The sequence below is a fragment of the Rhinoraja longicauda genome, chromosome 22, assembly GCF_053455715.1.
Source record: "Rhinoraja longicauda isolate Sanriku21f chromosome 22, sRhiLon1.1, whole genome shotgun sequence".
NCBI classification, from domain to species: Eukaryota; Metazoa; Chordata; class Chondrichthyes; order Rajiformes; family Arhynchobatidae; genus Rhinoraja; species Rhinoraja longicauda.
In genome coordinates this window covers 13,322,960-13,339,931 of record NC_135974.1, presented here as the reverse complement: position 1 = coordinate 13,339,931, position 16,972 = coordinate 13,322,960, and the positions used below count along the sequence as shown (strand labels likewise).

The 16,972-nt window shown below is 48.7% G+C and overlaps 1 protein-coding gene across 3 annotated transcripts in view; it reads right to left on the bottom strand.

Moving 5' to 3' along the window:
* plcg1 (phospholipase C, gamma 1) overlaps positions 1-16,972 on the bottom strand; it is a 107,662-nt gene that overhangs the window by 30,906 nt on the left and 59,784 nt on the right. For all 3 annotated transcript variants that reach the window (XM_078418747.1, XM_078418748.1, XM_078418749.1), the window contains exons 14-21: positions 15,985-16,153; positions 13,880-13,999; positions 11,931-12,032; positions 9,711-9,898; positions 8,376-8,576; positions 4,887-5,006; positions 3,611-3,791; positions 95-172 (exon numbers count right to left, since the gene is read on the bottom strand). In XM_078418747.1, coding sequence (XP_078274873.1) covers positions 95-172; positions 3,611-3,791; positions 4,887-5,006; positions 8,376-8,576; positions 9,711-9,898; positions 11,931-12,032; positions 13,880-13,999; positions 15,985-16,153 — 1,159 coding nt within the window. The remainder of the gene's footprint in view (positions 1-94; positions 173-3,610; positions 3,792-4,886; positions 5,007-8,375; positions 8,577-9,710; positions 9,899-11,930; positions 12,033-13,879; positions 14,000-15,984; positions 16,154-16,972) is intronic.

The window sequence follows — 16,972 nt, the reverse complement described above, 5'->3', positions numbered from 1 at the left end:
TCAAACCGTGCTGTGATGCATCCCAACTTGGAGGCAAGAGGCTTTGAGTGAGGGTGCTGAGTGCAGAGGGCCGAATGTACCGGTCAATCCTCACCTTGAACGTTGGCATCTGGTTGGCTTCCACATAAAATCCTGATTGCCGTCCTTCGTAGAGTGCACCGTAATCTGGCTCCTGTGGGAAAGAGAACATAATGAGTCATAGGAGCAGAATTAGGCCATTCGGCCCATTCAATCATGGCTGACCTAGTTTTCCCTCTCATACTGATCAAGAATCTGTTATTCTCCGCCTTAATAACATCCAATGACGGTCTCCATCACCGTCTGAAGCAATGAATTCCACAGATTCATCACCCTCAGATAAAGAAATTCCTCCTCATCTCCGTTCTAAAGGTTTAACTCTTCCAGATTTACCCTCTGCTCCGATTCATCACAAGGTAAACATAAACAGAGGGGCCCAAACTTCATAAGTTCTAGAAACAGAATTGGGCCATTCGGCCCATCAAGCCCACTCCACCATTCGATTTTGGCTGATCTATCTTTCGTTCTCAACTCCATTCTCCTGCCTTCTCCCCATAACCCCTGACACCCTGCCTGTGATCACTGCCACCTTTCCCCATCGTGGAGGGTTGGACAAGATGCTCTTCTGTATCCCAGAGGGCACTGCACAAGGCAGAAGGAGTTCCCTGCAAAGAGTAGGTCTTAACCATCACCTCCACAGAATAGGCGATAAAATGCAGACTTGGTGATTTGGCCAAGGCACTAAGGTACAGCCCGGTTCATCTGCTTAGTTTAGTTTTTTAGTTTAGAGATGTAGCGTGGAAACAGGCACTTCAGCTGACCAGAGGAGTCATCACAGGGAGAACGTACAAACTCCGTACAGACAGCACCCGTAGTCAGGATCGAACCGGGGTCTCTGGCGCTTTATGGCAGCAACTCTACCGCTGTGCCACCTCTACCTCTTTATATACATTGGACTTTGACTCTGGAACTATTGTGCTACGATTCTGAGAACTATAGTCTGCACTCTGTAGTTAGTTTAGTTTAGAGATACATGGCAGAGACAGGCCCTTCGGCCCACCGAGTACGTGCCGACCAGCGATCCCCGCACACTGGCACTATGCGACAGACAAAAAAAGCGGAAGTGGCGGCGCCTAACGGCTGCGGCTCGCTAGCAGTCTGTTCGTCTTTTTTCCTTTTTTTTTTTGTGTGTCGGTGTTGGGATGGTTTTTTTTTGTTTTGGTTGTGTATGTGTGGGGGGTGGTGGTGTGGGTGGTGTGAGTGGGGGGGGTGGCGGGGGGGGGGGTGGGAGAAACCTTTCTCTTTTAGGTCTCTTCCTCACGGCGCGGGGTGCGGCTCGGCCGCGGGGCCTAACATCGCCCGGTGCGGCTCGGCCGCTGGACTTAATAGTGCCCGGTGCGGCTCGGCCGCGGGACTTTTCATCGCCCGGTGCGGCTCGGCCGCGGGACTTTACATCGCTGGTGCGGCTCGGCCGCTGGACTTAACAGTGCCCGGAGCGGCTCGGCCGCGGGGCTTAACATCGCCCGGTGCGGCTCGGCCGCGGGGCTTAACATCGCCCGGTGCAGCTCAGCCGCGGGACTTTTCATCGCTGGTGCGGCTCGGCCGCGGGAGTTAACATCGCCCGGTGCGGCTCGGCCACGGGACTTTACATCGCTGGTGCGGCTTGGCCGCGGGACTTTTCATCGCTGGTGCGGCTCGGCCGCTGGACTTAACATCGCCCGGTGAGGCTCGGCCGCGGGACTTAGCTGCGCAAGGCTCGGTCGCGGGGCCTTCCATCGCCCGGCTCGGCCGCGAGACGTTTCAGCGCCCGGTGCGACTCGGCCGCGGGGACTTCCATCCCCTTGCGGGGACTGTGCGGGTCGGTCGGGGACGAGCTGTCTGTCCGTGGGCGTGGGGAAGAGAGTGGAAGTTTTGTTGCCTCCATCACAGTGAGGGGGTGTTTGGAGTCACTGTGATGGACGTTTGTGTTGGGGTCATGTGTCTTGTGTTCTTTTTTTGTGTGACTGCTATGTAGTTTCGTTCGGTACCTTGGTACCGAATGACAAATAAAGCTCTGTTGAACTGTTGAAGAACTAGGGACAATTTACCATTTTTACCGAAGCCAATTAACCTACAAATTTGTACGTCGTTGGAATGTGGGTGGAAATCAGAGCACCCGGAGAAAGCCCACACGGTCACGGAGAGAACGTACAAACTCCGCATAGACCTCACCCGTAGTCAGGATCGATCCCAGGTCTCTAGCGCTGTAAGGCAGCAACTCTACCACTGTGCCACCGCTCCGCCCACATGCCCTGTATCTTCCCCTGTGCTCTTCCCATTGTACAAGTGTGGCCCAATTGTATTTAGGTACAGTAATCGTGATTTGATTGGATAGCATGCAAAACAATGCTTTTATCCATACCTCAGTACACGTGACAATAATAAATCTACACTTATTCCTGAGAATATATCGTAACTGACAATTTTCAGAGGGTACAACAGCTAGACACCGACTCCTAATGGTCGAGGAACCCAGAGGCTGATTTCTGCAGTTAAGAAATCTTTCCTAATGCCCACTAAAATATGACTAAAAATCATTCTCAGATAAGACAGCATCTTAAAAAAAAAAATCCAGATATTCATCCACAACTCAAGTGGATACATCTTTCTTTCCTTGGTGCACTGTTGCCATGGCGATGAGTTAGCAAGCCATCATCAGCAACAGATGACGGGATTATTCAATAGTAACGGCTCTGGGGAGTGTTGTAGGGCAGAGGGATCTAAGAGTGAGGGTACATTGTTCCTTAAAAGTGGCCTCACAGCTAGATGGGGTGGACAAGAAGGCTTTCGGTACATTGGCCTCAGCAGTCGCAGTAGTGACTACAGAAATTGGAAGATCATGTCACAGTTGTATAATACATTGGTGAGGCCGCATTTAGAGTATTGTGTTCAGTTTTGGTCACCATGTAATAGGAAAGACGTTGTCAAGCTGGAAAGGGTACAGAGATGATTTAGAAAGATGTTGCCAGGACGCGAGGGTCTGAGCTATAGAGAGAGGTTGAGCAGGCTAGGACTTTATTGCTTGGAGCGCAGGAGGCTGATATAGGTATACAAAATCATGAGAGGAATAGATCGGGTAGACACATAGAGTCTCTTGCCCAGTGTAGTGAAATCGAGAACCAGAGGTCAGACGGTTACGGTGAGGGCGAAAAGATTTAATGGGAACCTGAGGGGTAACTATTTTTACACAAAAGGTGGTGGGTGTATGGAACGTGCTGCCGGAGGAGGTAGTTGAGGCAACATTTAAGAAACATTTGGACAGATACATGGATAGGACAGGTTTAGGGGGACATGGGCCAAGCTCAGGCAGTAGACTAGTGTAGATGGGACATGTTCGTCAATATGGGCTAGCTGGGCTGAAGGGCCTGTTTCCACGCTGTATGACTCTAACCTCTCCTGCAACCTGGATTCTGAGCTCCAGTTGACCAAAGTTTAAGAGATGTTTTGGGTGAATGCTGGGGATTTGCAATTGAGACGGTGCACTGTGCCTGAGAGAGGAGCTAAACGAAGAGACTGTTGCCTCAGTAAAAGACAACCGCCCACACTTACTTACCGCCGTGCCGATTTTCTCCAAGGCTTCCTCGTTTATTGGGTAGCGGAGTTTCATCTTCCTATACAACGGATTTTTCTCGTGGTAGCTTACTAAGTCAACCAGGCTGTCAAATTCAGAGCTGCCGAGAATAACGACTTGGCCTTCCTGCTGTACACGGCAATGCTTAATCTTCCCTTCTGCTCTGTGTGGTAAAAACAGGGAAGGAATCACTAGGCACCAGCTGTGGCCCCAGCAGATTGCATTCACACCTCACATTTTTCTTGTTTATCTTTGTCATTTTTCCCCCAATCCTTTTCTTTTCACTGTCTTGTGTAATTCATGTATAATTTATGTTTTTCAGTGTTGTCTGTGTCTACGTGCCGGCTGAGATTCTGCTTCAAGCAGGATTTCCATGCACCTGTACTTCACCGTACTTGTGTATACAACAGGTGCAGGCCCACCACTGATTTGCCAGCAAATGGTGGTCTAGTACCTCCTTGAATCCGGAAAAATTTACAATCATGCACTTGAAATCCCCCCCTCCCCTTTCCCCTCCCAAAATGTGGTGCCTTGGCTGGGTGAGGCAGCCGATCTCAACTTCATCGGGACTCCGCACTGATCGATTGGTCAAACTTGTCCCTGTGGCCGGGGGCTCTGGAACTCCGGCAGATCTGTCCCCATTGTCGACTTCCCAGGCCGATATCTCGGCCTCTCGGCAGCCATTACCTCTGTTGGTCAGGCAAAACGGATCATCCAGAAATGCTTTGGAACCAAGGGCGCCGGAGAATCAGTGGTAAGCCTATGGTTAGTTAATTCAGGCTTAATTCAGATGGTTATGGGTTCAAATCCCACTCCAGAAATCTCTGAACAAAATCCAAGCCATCAGAGTTGATAAAAGTGCCATCTGTCGGATTATGGAATTACACGCAAGGGCCCACTGGCCATAAAAGCACTAGCTCTTATAAGTAAGTGAGGTAGAAACTATTAGCAAGGGAAAATACGGCCCTGTAACTGACAGAGACAAGAGAATGTATAATGGGAAATAACAAAATGGCAGATAATTGTGTTCATCTTCATGGAAGAAGCAGCCAAGAGGGACCTGGCATGGAGGGACTGCCGAGAACAACGAGGGGCCACTGGGACGAAATTGTAACTCTGTTGGCGTCCCATACCGGGCGACTCTTTTCATACTTTGTATGGGGTATGCAAAACAAGAATTTCACTGAGACATGCGATAATAAAGTTTCTTTCATTCATTCATTTATTCATTCATTCATTCATTCACTCACTCACTTACCGGAATGAGATGGCGTAGGAGTTTGGTTCGTTTCTTTTCCGAACCAGGAAGGCACCGTCCCGCGGTACCCTCATCAGCATGTGTTCCGCTTGTGCCCGCGAGAGGTTGGCGTGGTACCATCTGGGTAACAGAGGGTCAACAGACAACACATTACAAAACCTGAAGAGGCGGCTTACGCCTATAACTAAAAGACCCCTGTCAAACTCAGAGCATGCCACAAGACTCCAATCCAACACCCAACACTAAGGCAAAAGCAAGTGCTAGAGCTATTGGAAGAAAGAGGCTGGACAAGTTCCCATTTCAGATGATGACCCTTTTATCCGATACATTGCTGCCTAAAACTGCAGGGGGTAGGTTTGAGGTGAGAGGGAGGAGGCTTAAACTTTTTAACGTTACTTTAGAGATACAGCGCGGAAAAAGGCCCTTAGGCCCACTGTGTTTGCACTGACCAGTGATCATCCCGGACATTAGCACTATCCAACACACATAGGGACAATTTACAATTTGTTGAGGGGTAGGCCATTTAGAACTGAGATGAGGAAAAACTTTTTCAGTCAGAGAGTTGTAAATCTGTGGAATTCTCTGCCTCAGAAGGCAGTGGAGGCCAATTCTCTGAATGCATTCAAGAGAGAGCTAGATAGAGCTCTTAAGGATAGCGGAGTCAGGGGATATGGGGAGAAGGCAGGAACGGGGTACTGATTGAGAATGATCAGCCATGATCACATTGAATGGCGGTGCTGGCTCGAAGGGCCGAATGGCCTCCTCCTGCACCTATTGTCTATTGTTAACTTACAAACCTGTACATCTTTGGAGTGTGGGAGGAAACCGGAGCACCCAGAGAAAACCCACGCAGAATACGGTTACAGACAGCACCCGTAGTCAGTATCGAACCCGGGTCTCTGGCGCTGTGAGGCAGCAACTCTACCACTGCGCCACCTTTGGGAAAAGAGAACACTACATTTTTCACATTAAGAGTGGTCGGTATCTGGGACGCGTTGCCACTGTAAGCCAACAGTAAGTGGCATCTGGAAAGCTGCTTGAATGAGGCAGGGGATGAAGGGATATGGAATTAATGCAGTCAAATGGAATTAGAATAGATAGGCATGGTGTTCGGTATAGTCATCATTGCACAGCATAGAAATGTTTCCGTGCTGTGCAACTCTATGACTTTGGCCATCCTCCTGATATATTAATTTTGTGCCTGCCACACGTAGATATTTCCAGCGTCTTTTTATTTCACATCAAGGCATTGCTTTGTTTCTATTGTATTCTACTCAAGCACACCTCGTCGTTTAAAGAGAATAAAGTGTTAAATTACTCATTTCCAGGCACCCACAGACAGCTTTGGTTTAATGGGGCGGGGTCCTTTGCAGCCTTCTGTCACAGCTTGATGATGTCAAACATTCTCCTCCTGTTTCCCGTTCCCTGGAACGGTGGATTTGAAATGTGACACCGTTGGCTTCACAATGAAACGCTGGCATTGATAGAGAGCTCTCCACAGTTTAACCAAACACTAGTTCAAGAAGAAAAAAGTTGCCAGTGGAAGCTTCCGGAACCATTTTGGAACTCATTATTCCATTCGCTCCTCACTCGTTACCCCACGAATGTTTCTATCACCTTAAAATATTGAATCTTCGATGTAAACCAGCATCTGCAGTTCCTTCCTACATCTTAAATTATTTACCCGGTTCTCTTTTGCAAGATATTATTATTATAGTCATTGAGTCATACAGCTTGAAAACAGGCCCTTCGGCCCAACTTGTTCATACCAACCAAGATGCCCCATCTAACCTATTCCCATTTTCCTGTGATTGGCCCATGTCCCTCTGAAACTTTGCTATTCATGCAATCTGTTATCACTGCCATTTCAGGCAGTGCTTTTCAGATCACAAACCATTGCTGTATAAATGAAATTACTTATCTCCCTGGTCCTAATATCTGCCCATCAACCCCCACTTACCAGTATCCACCTATCACTTGCGAGACTTTGTCCTGCCCCTACCTCTTGTCCAGCTTTCTCCCCCTCATTACAATCAGTCTGAAGAAGGATCCCGACCCAAAATGCCACCTAGTCATGGTTTCCAGAGATGCTGCCTGAACCGCTGCGTTACTCCAGCACTTTGAGCTTTTTCTTGGTAAAGCAGCATCTGCAGTCTCTTGTGTCTCCATTTTTGGTCCCCTCTCTCGTACCTGTTTCCAGATGTGCACAGCTGGCGTTGCCTGGTAGTCTGACCCACTGAGGCACTTCAGCAGAGGCAATACTCCAAGGGAGGTGGCCATTTGGCCCAAGAGACCTATCCTATCCTATGCCCTGTTCCCCAGCTCTTTCCTTACAATTTTCCAAAACGTTCTTCCCTCCCAAACCAGTTCTCCCTCGAACCACACCTTTGTTAAAGCTTGTCCCATCTGCATCTGATTTTCAAGAAGCCTCCTGAAACCACCTCAAAGTGAGAAAATCAACTGGTGTGCCACCTCAATGATGACTCCACAATGCAATGGGTAGCAGTGCTCACAGTGCAATCTGAAGCACAGATAACACTCCCCAGCAAGGCTCCTTCCCAGTTCCCTTGGAGGACTGGAGAACCAAGTCAATGGGATAGATACCAGGCATCTTGATCATTGGGAAGATACTATATATACTGTACTCTAATACTGTAATAACGCACACTTCTAGTTCCATGCCGCTGTTATCAATCTATCAACAACTAGAGAGCGGTCCTGACCTCCCACCTACCTCATTGGAGACCCTCAAGCTATCTTTAATCCGACGTTATTGGACTTTATCTTGCGCTAAACGTTATCCGGTATCTGTACACGGTGGACAGCTTGATTGTCATCATGTAGTCTTTCCGCTGACTGGATAGCACACAGCCAAAAAACCTTTCCATGTACCTCGGTACACTTGACAATACTAAGCTAAACTAAAAGCTAAATTAAAAACTAAACAGAAATTAAACAAAAACTAAACAGAAACTAAACCTAAACTAAACAGAAACTAAACTCAAACGAATCTTAAACTAAAATGAAATGAAATGAAAACTAAACAGCAATGTATTTAGATTTAGAGATACAGCGCAGAAACAGGCCCTTCGGCCCACCGGGTCCACGCCGCCCAGCGATCCCCGCACATTAACACAATCCTACACCCACTAGGGACAATTTTTTTAAACATTTGCCCAGCCAATTAACCTACAAACCTGTACGTCTTTGGAGTGTGGGAGGAAACCGAAGATCTCGGAGAAAACCCACGCAGGTCACGGGGAGAACGTACAAACTCCGTACAGTACAGCACCCATAGTCAGGATCGAACCTGTGTCTCCGGCGCTGCATTCGCTGTAAGGCAGCAACTCTACCGCTGCGCCACCGTGCCGCGCACTGGGATCAAGCATGACCAGACTAGACTACACTGGACTTTGTTGCCTGCAACCTTCATCCTGCAAGGTTTGTGACACTACTTGAGGTTGCTCGGCTGACCATGACCGTACTTACTCTTTGCTCTCGTGGGCGTTGGTCTGGGGTACGGGCTCGGTGAGACGCATTTCAAACTCGTTGCAGCGGAGCGGCTGCTTCTGGTAGTGCGAGATCAAGGCGTACAGGCTGTCGAACACCAGGTTGTCCGTCAGGTAGAACTTGGGGCTGCCTGCTTCCTGCCGGGAATGGATCCGGCAATGCTGCACCTTCCCAAAGCGCCTGAGAGGAGCGGGAACAGAAGACAGGAGTTTGTTCCACTTTCGGAGGAAGAAAGGGTGACACTCACAGTGCAATAAACGTCACGGTCTAAGAGAAATTACTGGACCGATCCTATTTGCTCGCTCTGCTGAATAATTTCAGCATTATTCTTCAGATTTCATCTTCTGCTTTTCAAACATCTTCAACATGAGCAACGTGTTCACTCTTCCTTCATCTTCGCACTCACCACACGATCTCTGAGCCAACTGAATCGTCCTATCGCAACCAGAGAGCAGTCCTGAACTACTATCTACCTCATCAGGGACCCTCAGACTCTCTTTGATCGGACTTCACTGGCTTTACCTTGCACTAAATGTTGTTCCCTTATGTATTTGTACACTGTCAATGGCTCGATTGTAATCATGAATTGTCTGTCTTTCTGCTGGTTGGTTAGCACGCAACAAAAGCTTTTCACTGCACCTCGGAACACGTGAACTGAACTGATGATCATTTTACCATCCAATTTAGCAGGTTGTCGTTGTACAACTCCTCTCCTTTTGCCTTTCCATATATAGTAAACCCTCGCGATAACGGACCTCTACAGAGCAGATTCCAGTTATAAACCCAGGTCTCTGACGCTGTAAGGCAGCAACATTACCACGGGTTTGTAGGGTATTTGGCCTCTGTAAACTGCCTCTACTGCGCGGGGAGTGGATGAGAAAGTGGGATAACAGAGAACTGGTGTGATCGGGTGATCGATGGTCGGCGTGGACTCGGTGGGCAGAAGGACCATTTCCCATGCTGCATCTCTAAACTATACATCTAGTTACACCCTAGGGACAATTTTACAGAAGTCAATTAACCTACAAACCCGTGCATCTTTGGAGCTTGGGAGGCAAGCGGAGAAAATGGTCACAGGATGAATGTGCAAATCCGGGTGTTTGGCGCTGTAAAGCAGCAACTCTACCCCTGCGCCACTATGCCGCCCATGTTCTTTAGACATGCCGCCTAACCCGCTGCGTTACTCCAGCACTTTGTGTCCTTTTTTGCAATCCAGCACCCGCCATTCCTTGTGTTTCTCTGGTGGTCCCTCCCTACGCTCTACTTCCATTACCACACTCACAGGTCCCAGGCGGCCATTTTGTCTTGACTTACCAAAACGAGAGCGTGTAGTCACCGACGAACGTCTCACTCTCACGCACGAGGAAGGAGCCGTTGGGCGCTCCCGTTTCAATGCAGTACTCGGTGAGAAGCCTCTCTGCGATCTGCCGACCATCACGCCCTGCGCCGAGCTTCCCGTGGAACCACTTCTCCGCCACATGGAGGTCGGTGCCGACACTGGGCTGTAAAGATGTTAGGCATTAAAATTGTGGGGCTCATAAGTTCAGTTTAGTTTAGAGATACAGGATGGAAACAGGCCTTTCGGCCCACCAAGTCCGCACCAGTAATCCCCGCACACCAACACTATCCTACGCACACTGGGGACAATGTACAATTTTACCACGCCAATTAGCCTGCAAACCTGTAGATCTTTGGAGTGTGGGAGGAAACCGGAGCACCCGAAGAAAACCCCGCATGTCATGGGGAGAACGTACAAACTCCATACAGAGAGCACCTGTAGTCAGGATAGAATGCGGGTATCTAGCGCTGTAAGGCACCACTATGTCACCCTAAACTGGTCATACGCAGTGCGAGTCAAACCTCTCTTTATTCCCTTCATCCTGTATCTGCACACTGGACGGCTCGATTATAAACATGTATAAACCTTCCGCTGACTGGATAACAAGCAACTAAAAAGCTTTTCATTCTACCTCGGTACACATGACAATAATCTAAACATACCAAGTGGGCATTTGATGGACTGGGCCTGTACTCGCTGGAGTTGAGAAGGATATGGGGGGGGGGAATCTCAATGAAACTAGAATAGTGAAAAGCCTGGATAGAGTGAATGAGGAGAGGATGTTTCCACTGGTGGGAGAGTCTAGGACCAGAGGGCACAGCCTCAGAATAAAAGGACGTAGCTTTAGAAAGGACGCAGAATTTCTTTAGCAAGAGGGTGGTGAATCTATGGAATTCATTGCCACAGAAGGCAGTTGAGACCTTCACTGGGTATTTTTAAGGTTTGACAGATACTTGATTGGTAAGGGTGTCAGGAGTTATGGGGAGAAGGCAGGAGAATGGGGATGAGAGGGAAAGATAGATCAGCCATTATTGAATGGCGGAGTAGATTTGATGGTCTGAACGCCTAATTCTGCTCCAATGACTTATGGACATGAACTTATCTAAACTGTGCCCATTCATCCTCTCCCCACCCCTACCCATCCCCTTCCTCACTGCTACAGTGCAAACCAGGTGATGAAAATATGAATGGGGTGGTACAACTGGAAAAGGAGGTATCTCGGTATTCGTGACAATAATAACCGAAACTAAACTAAGAGAAATAAAACAAAGGTATTGGAATTTGGGAAGAGGCACTACATCACAGGTATATTTTTAAGCACTCGTTGCATAATAATTCTTATTTTTAGCAACTTTATTTTTAGAAAGAGGTACATCAATAACTTGACAGGGCATACCCGTATATATTTTTAGGTACTCATTGCCTAATAATTCGTATTTTTAGCATCTGGCCTGCAGACAACAGATCCAGGTGGAAGATGAAGATATAAAATACTTTATGCTTTAAAACTATTACATAATTACATGGAGCGGCACAGTGGCGAGGCCGGTAGAGTTGCTGCCTCACAGCGCCAGATATCCGGCTTCAATCCTGACCACGGGTGCTGCCTGTGTGGAGTTTACATGCCTTCCCTGTGGATTTAGAGTTTAGACACAGCATGCAACTGGCCCACCGAGGTTCTACTGGCCCACCGAGTCCACGACAACCATCGATCACCCGTACACTTGGTCTATGTTATGCTGCGCTCGTATCCTACACAATTTACAGAGGCCAATTATCCTACAAACCCGCACTTCTTTGGGGTGTGGGAGGAAACTGGAGCACCCAGAGAAAACCCACGCGGTGATGGGAAGAACATACAAACTCCGCACAGACAGCACCTGTGGTCAGGATGGAACCCGGGTCTCTGCCGCTGTAAGGCGGCAACTTTATCGCAGTATAATCTGTTGCCGGCCTTGTTTTGGCCTGTCTTGTTTTCTTGCTTCCCGATATCCCCCCCCCCCCCCTCTGAAGAAGGGCTCCAACCCAAACACCACCTAACCATGTTTTCCAGACATGCTACCTGGCCCACGTAGTGTCTATTTTGGTGTCAATCCACCTCTATTCTGACTACATGGTGCTTGTCCCTTCGGGCTCTGCAAAGAGTGGCTGCCGGCAGTAGATCCACAACCAAGAGTGGGTTACATGAGACTCACCTCTCTCTGTTCCTCCTCATCCTCGTTGGCCTGGTTTACCGAAGTCTCTTCCGAATAATAAATCTTGTTGCTCGTGAGGACAAAGAAATGTGGATTCCACTCCTGTGCAAAAAGGCAGGTTATTAAACAATAATAACCAAGGTGCGAGTGCTTTAATTTCCAGCAACAGTTACTGAATGAACAAACGCAGGAAAGGGAGACTGAACGTCTGAAGGTTACTAACCAAGAATATACAGGGGGGTCCACCACCAATTTACCGGCAACTGGTGGCCCGGCACCTCCGATAATCTGGACAAAATTACATGAGCGCGTTTGAAACCACGCTCCCCCCGGACGTCCCCCCAAAAATGTGGGGCCTAGGCCGGGTGAGACGGCCGATCTCGACCTCATTGAGACTTCCACAGCTGGACCTCCGATCGTCGGGTCGAATTTGCCCCCTGCGGCCGGGGCTCTGGAACTCCGGCCCAGCCAGAGCAGGCAGATCCGCCCCCTTAGCCGACTTCCGGGGGCCGACTTTGCGGGCCGGTATCTCGGCCACCCGATGGCCTAGGCGGAACGTTCCGGTACCGTTCAACTCTTCTCAGAGGACGTGACCCCTGTTGCTCCAGTGAAACAGATAATCCAATAGACAATAGGTGCAGGAGGAGGCCATTCGGCCCTTCGAGCCAGCATCGCCATTCAATGTAATCATGGCTGATCATTCTCAATCAGTACCCTGTTCCTGCCTTCTCCCCATACCCCCTGACTCCGCTATCCTTAAGAGCTCTATCTAGCTCTCTCTTGAATGCATTCAGAGAATCCTTCTGAGGCAGAGAATTCCACAGATTTACAACTCTCTGACTGAAAAAGTTTTCCCTCAACTCCGTTCTAAATGGCCTACCCCATATTCTTAAACTGTGGCCCCTGGTTCTGGACTCCCCCAACATTGGGAACATGTTTCCTGCCTCTAACGTGTCCAACCCCTTAATAATCTTATACGTTTCGATAAGATCCCCTCTCATCCTTCTAAATTCCAGTGTAAACAAGGCTAGTCGCTCCAGTCTTTCAACATATGACAGTCCAAAAAGTCTCTGGTACCAAGGGTGCCGGAAAATCTAAGGTGGACCTGTAGCTGGTGGAAGCAGGCAAGTGTCCATGATCAGGCTTGAGTGATACAAGGCTTGTTAATGAGTGAAGCAAGCTGTCCACGTTCAGAAAGATGGGGAGGGGGGTGAATGGGAAAATTAACTGAACCATTACGATGCCTTTGCCAGCCGAGATGGCAGGAACACTCTGTTTTTTCACGTGATAGAAGTATATAAAACTTATGAGAGGCATAAATGGGATAAACAGTCAGAACCATTTTCCCCAGAGTGGAAATATCAAAGACAGGAGGCAGTAGCTTCAAGGTGAGAGACGTACGGGTCAGTTTCTTTAATACGGAGGGTGGTGGGTGTCTGGAACATGCAGCCAGGGGTGATGGTGGAGGAGGCAGGTACGGTGGTGACGTTTAGGAGGCTTCTAGACAGGCAATGGAGGGATAGGGATCACGTGCAGGCAGATGAAATCAGGTTATCTTAGCATCGTGTTCAGCACAGTTATTGTGGGCCGAAGGGCCTGTTCCTGTGCTGCACAGTTCTCTGTTCTGGACGAGGATCTGCAATTGAAATAGTTAACAAAGGAAAAAAAACTGCAGATGCTGGTTTAAATCGAAGGTAGACACAAAATGCTGGAGTAACTCAGCGGGTCAGGCAGCATCTCAGGAGAGAAGGAATGGGTGACGTTTCGGATCGAGACCCTTCTTTATTCTTCAGTCTTCAGCCTGAAGAAGGGTCTCGACCCGAAACGTCACCCATTCCTTCTCTCCTGAGACGCTGCCTGACCCGCTGAGTTACTCCAGCATTTTGTGTCCACCTTTAGTTGATAAAGGAATTGGGATGCTGGAGGGACAGGCTTTGGGTGACACTCACGTGATTGATGGGATCCTCCAGGTACAAGATCCCGTTCTTTATCGAGTTGCTGATGTCGTTCTCAGAGTACGCAGAGGTTGAGACCTCCTCGTAGGCACTGCCCTCGGCCAGCTTCTTGTGCTGCAAGGTAGAGGGTGACAGAAGCCATGAACAGACCGAGTCCCCACACTCAATGACCACAGGACATCGATCGACCTTACGTACAAGCTCTAAACTCAGACCGTCACCCAAACCAACTCCCTTCCATTGACTTTATCTCCAGTTCATTGGTTCAGGGGGTGCAAAGCGACTTGGCAGTGCTGGTGCACGATTCCCCAAAATGTTCATTTGCAAGTCGAATCGGTAGTAAGGAAGGCGAATGCATTTATTTCGACAGGGCTAGAATACAAAAACAGGGATGTAATGCTGAGGCTTTGTAAGGCACCACCGGCCAGACTGCATTTGGAGTATTGTGCGCAGTTTTGGGCCCCATATCTGAGGAAAGATGTGCTGGCATTGGCGAGGGTCCAGAGATTTGTGAGAATGATCCCAGGAATGAGTGGGTGAGGAGCGTTTGACGGCACTGGGCCTGCACTCGCTGGAGTTTAGAAGGATGAGGGGGGACCTCATTGAAACTCACTGAATAGCGAAAGGCCTGAATAGAGTGGATGTGGAGAGGATGTTTCCACTAGTGGGAGAGTCTAGGACCAGAGGGCACAGCCTTAGTATAAAAGGCTGTACCTTTAGAATGGAGATGAAGAGGAGTTTCTTTAGCCAGAGGGTGGTGAGTCTGTGGCATTCTTTGCCACAGAAGGCTGTGGAGGCCAAGTCAATGGATATTTTTAAGGTGGAGATCGATAGATTAGTTTCTTACTTAATTTATTCGTGATAGATAGATCAATTCCTTCCAATAGATCAGTACAGGTGTCAGGGGTTGTGGGGAGAAGGCAGGAAAATGGGACTGAGAGGGAAGGATAGATCAGCCATGTTTAAATGGCAGAGTAGACCTGTTGGGCCAAATGGCTGAATACTGCTCCTACAACTCATGAGCTTATGAACTTTATCACCACGTATACAAAGGTACAGTGAAATTTGTTTTTTTGCATGCAGTACAGTAAGATCATTGTCATACGTAACAACAATCCCAGATTGAGTTCAGAATGTGTAGAAACAGCCCACTGTTTATATGGAAGAGTCGCCATGTTTTTGCGCCATTTCACAGTCCCCATTGAAGCCGGCCATAGAGGCCGTTGCATCCGTCACCCCCGTGCGGATTGTCCCGTGAGCCGGCCCTCTCCTCGCCCGGCCCGCCTTCCGCCTTCATGCCCCGGGGGTGGGAGAGAGAGCACCATTTTAGGGTCAGGACCCTTCTTCAGATTCAGACGTGTCAGTCGCCTCCCGCAGCCGACTGGGATTAATTTAAAGGGCAGTCACTCCCATCACTCTTCTAGAGTTCAGCTCTTTGATGTGAATGGACCAAGGTGGTGATAAGGTCTGGAGCAGTTGTCCTTTTAAACGCCTCTTAAATGTTGCTGTCACGTCTGAATCTGAAGAAGGGTCCTGACCCTAAAATGGTGCTCTCTCTCCAGCCCCTGCACAGGCGTGGGTCAAACACAGGCAATGGGACTGCTGTAGATGGGGCATCTTGGTCTGCACAGACAGGTTTGGCTGAAGGGCCTGCTTCCACACTACATGACTCTATGCCTCTAAATTACCACAAGGAAATGCAGATGCTGGTTTATACCAGAGATAAACACAAAGTTCTGGAGCAACTCAGCGGGTCAGTCAACACCTCTGGAGAAACAGAATAGGCGATGTTTCGGGTCGAGACCCTTCTTCAGACTGGGAGTTAGGGTCTCCCTCGGTCTGAAGAAGGGTCCTGACCCGAAACATTGCCTATTCCTTTTTCCCAGAGGTGTTGCCTGTCGATATACATTCTGTACTCAATCTGGGATTGTATTTATGTATGGCAATAATCCTACTGATCTGTATGCAAAAATATAATTTTACTGTACCTTGGAACACGTGATAATAATGAACCATTTCATTCTTTCCGCCATTTTAGCAAATCTCCTTGGTGGCCTCTGAAGAGGTCAAAGGGCAAAGACTCAATACCATCGACTAACCTTAATCAGGAATTTTCTCTTCAATTGATTGGGTGATGGGAGTTCATCTGCAGTGATGTCGACCGGTTTGGTCAGTAACATGTCTCCAAAAACCTTCTTGAAAGCGTTAGCCATGTTCCGCTGTTGAACAATGCTGCAGTGGTCTTCGATGGACAGGATCACAGGGTACCTGAGGAGGGATGTCCAAAGCATGGATAAGAAGGCCCTCGACCCAAAACATCACCTATTCCTTCTCTCCAGAGATGCTGCCTGGCCCGCTGAGTTACTCCAGCATTTTGTGTCTACCTAAGGTTCTCAGAGTTGGGGCATGCAAGCTTCAGATCAGGTGATAGAGGAAGGAGCCACTTCAGGTCACTCTGAACATTGCTTCATCTTGCACAGTGGTGCAGCCGGTCGAGCCGCTGCCTCACAGCACCAGAGAGCCCAGTTCAATTCTGACCACGGATGCTGTCTGTGTGGAGTTCGCATATTCTCCACATGGGTTTCCTCCAGTTGCTCTGGTTTAGTTTAGTGCGTTTAGAAATACAGCGCTGGAACAGGCCCTTCAGCCCACTGAGTCCATGTCAACTAGCGATCCCCATACACTAGCAGTATCCTACACATTGGGGACAATTGACCTTTTTATTCCACTGAAGTCAAATCAACCTACAAACCTGTACGTCTTTGCAGTGTGGGAGGAAACCGGAGCACCTGGAGTAAACCCACGCAGGTTATGGGGAGACAAAATAATCCGTACAGACAACACCCGTCGCCAGGATCGAACCCGGGTGTCTGGCGCTATACGGCAGCAACTCTACCACTGCGCCACCGTGCTGTACTTCTGTACAATTGTAAATTGTTCCTGGTGTGTAGAATAGTGCTAGTGTACAGGTGATCACTGGTCAGCGTGGACTCGGTGGGCTGAAGGGCCTGTTTCCGACTACTAAACTAAACTAAACTAAACTGCAGGGAGAGCCTGAGCCTGCGAGTTTAAAAACGCTACTGACAG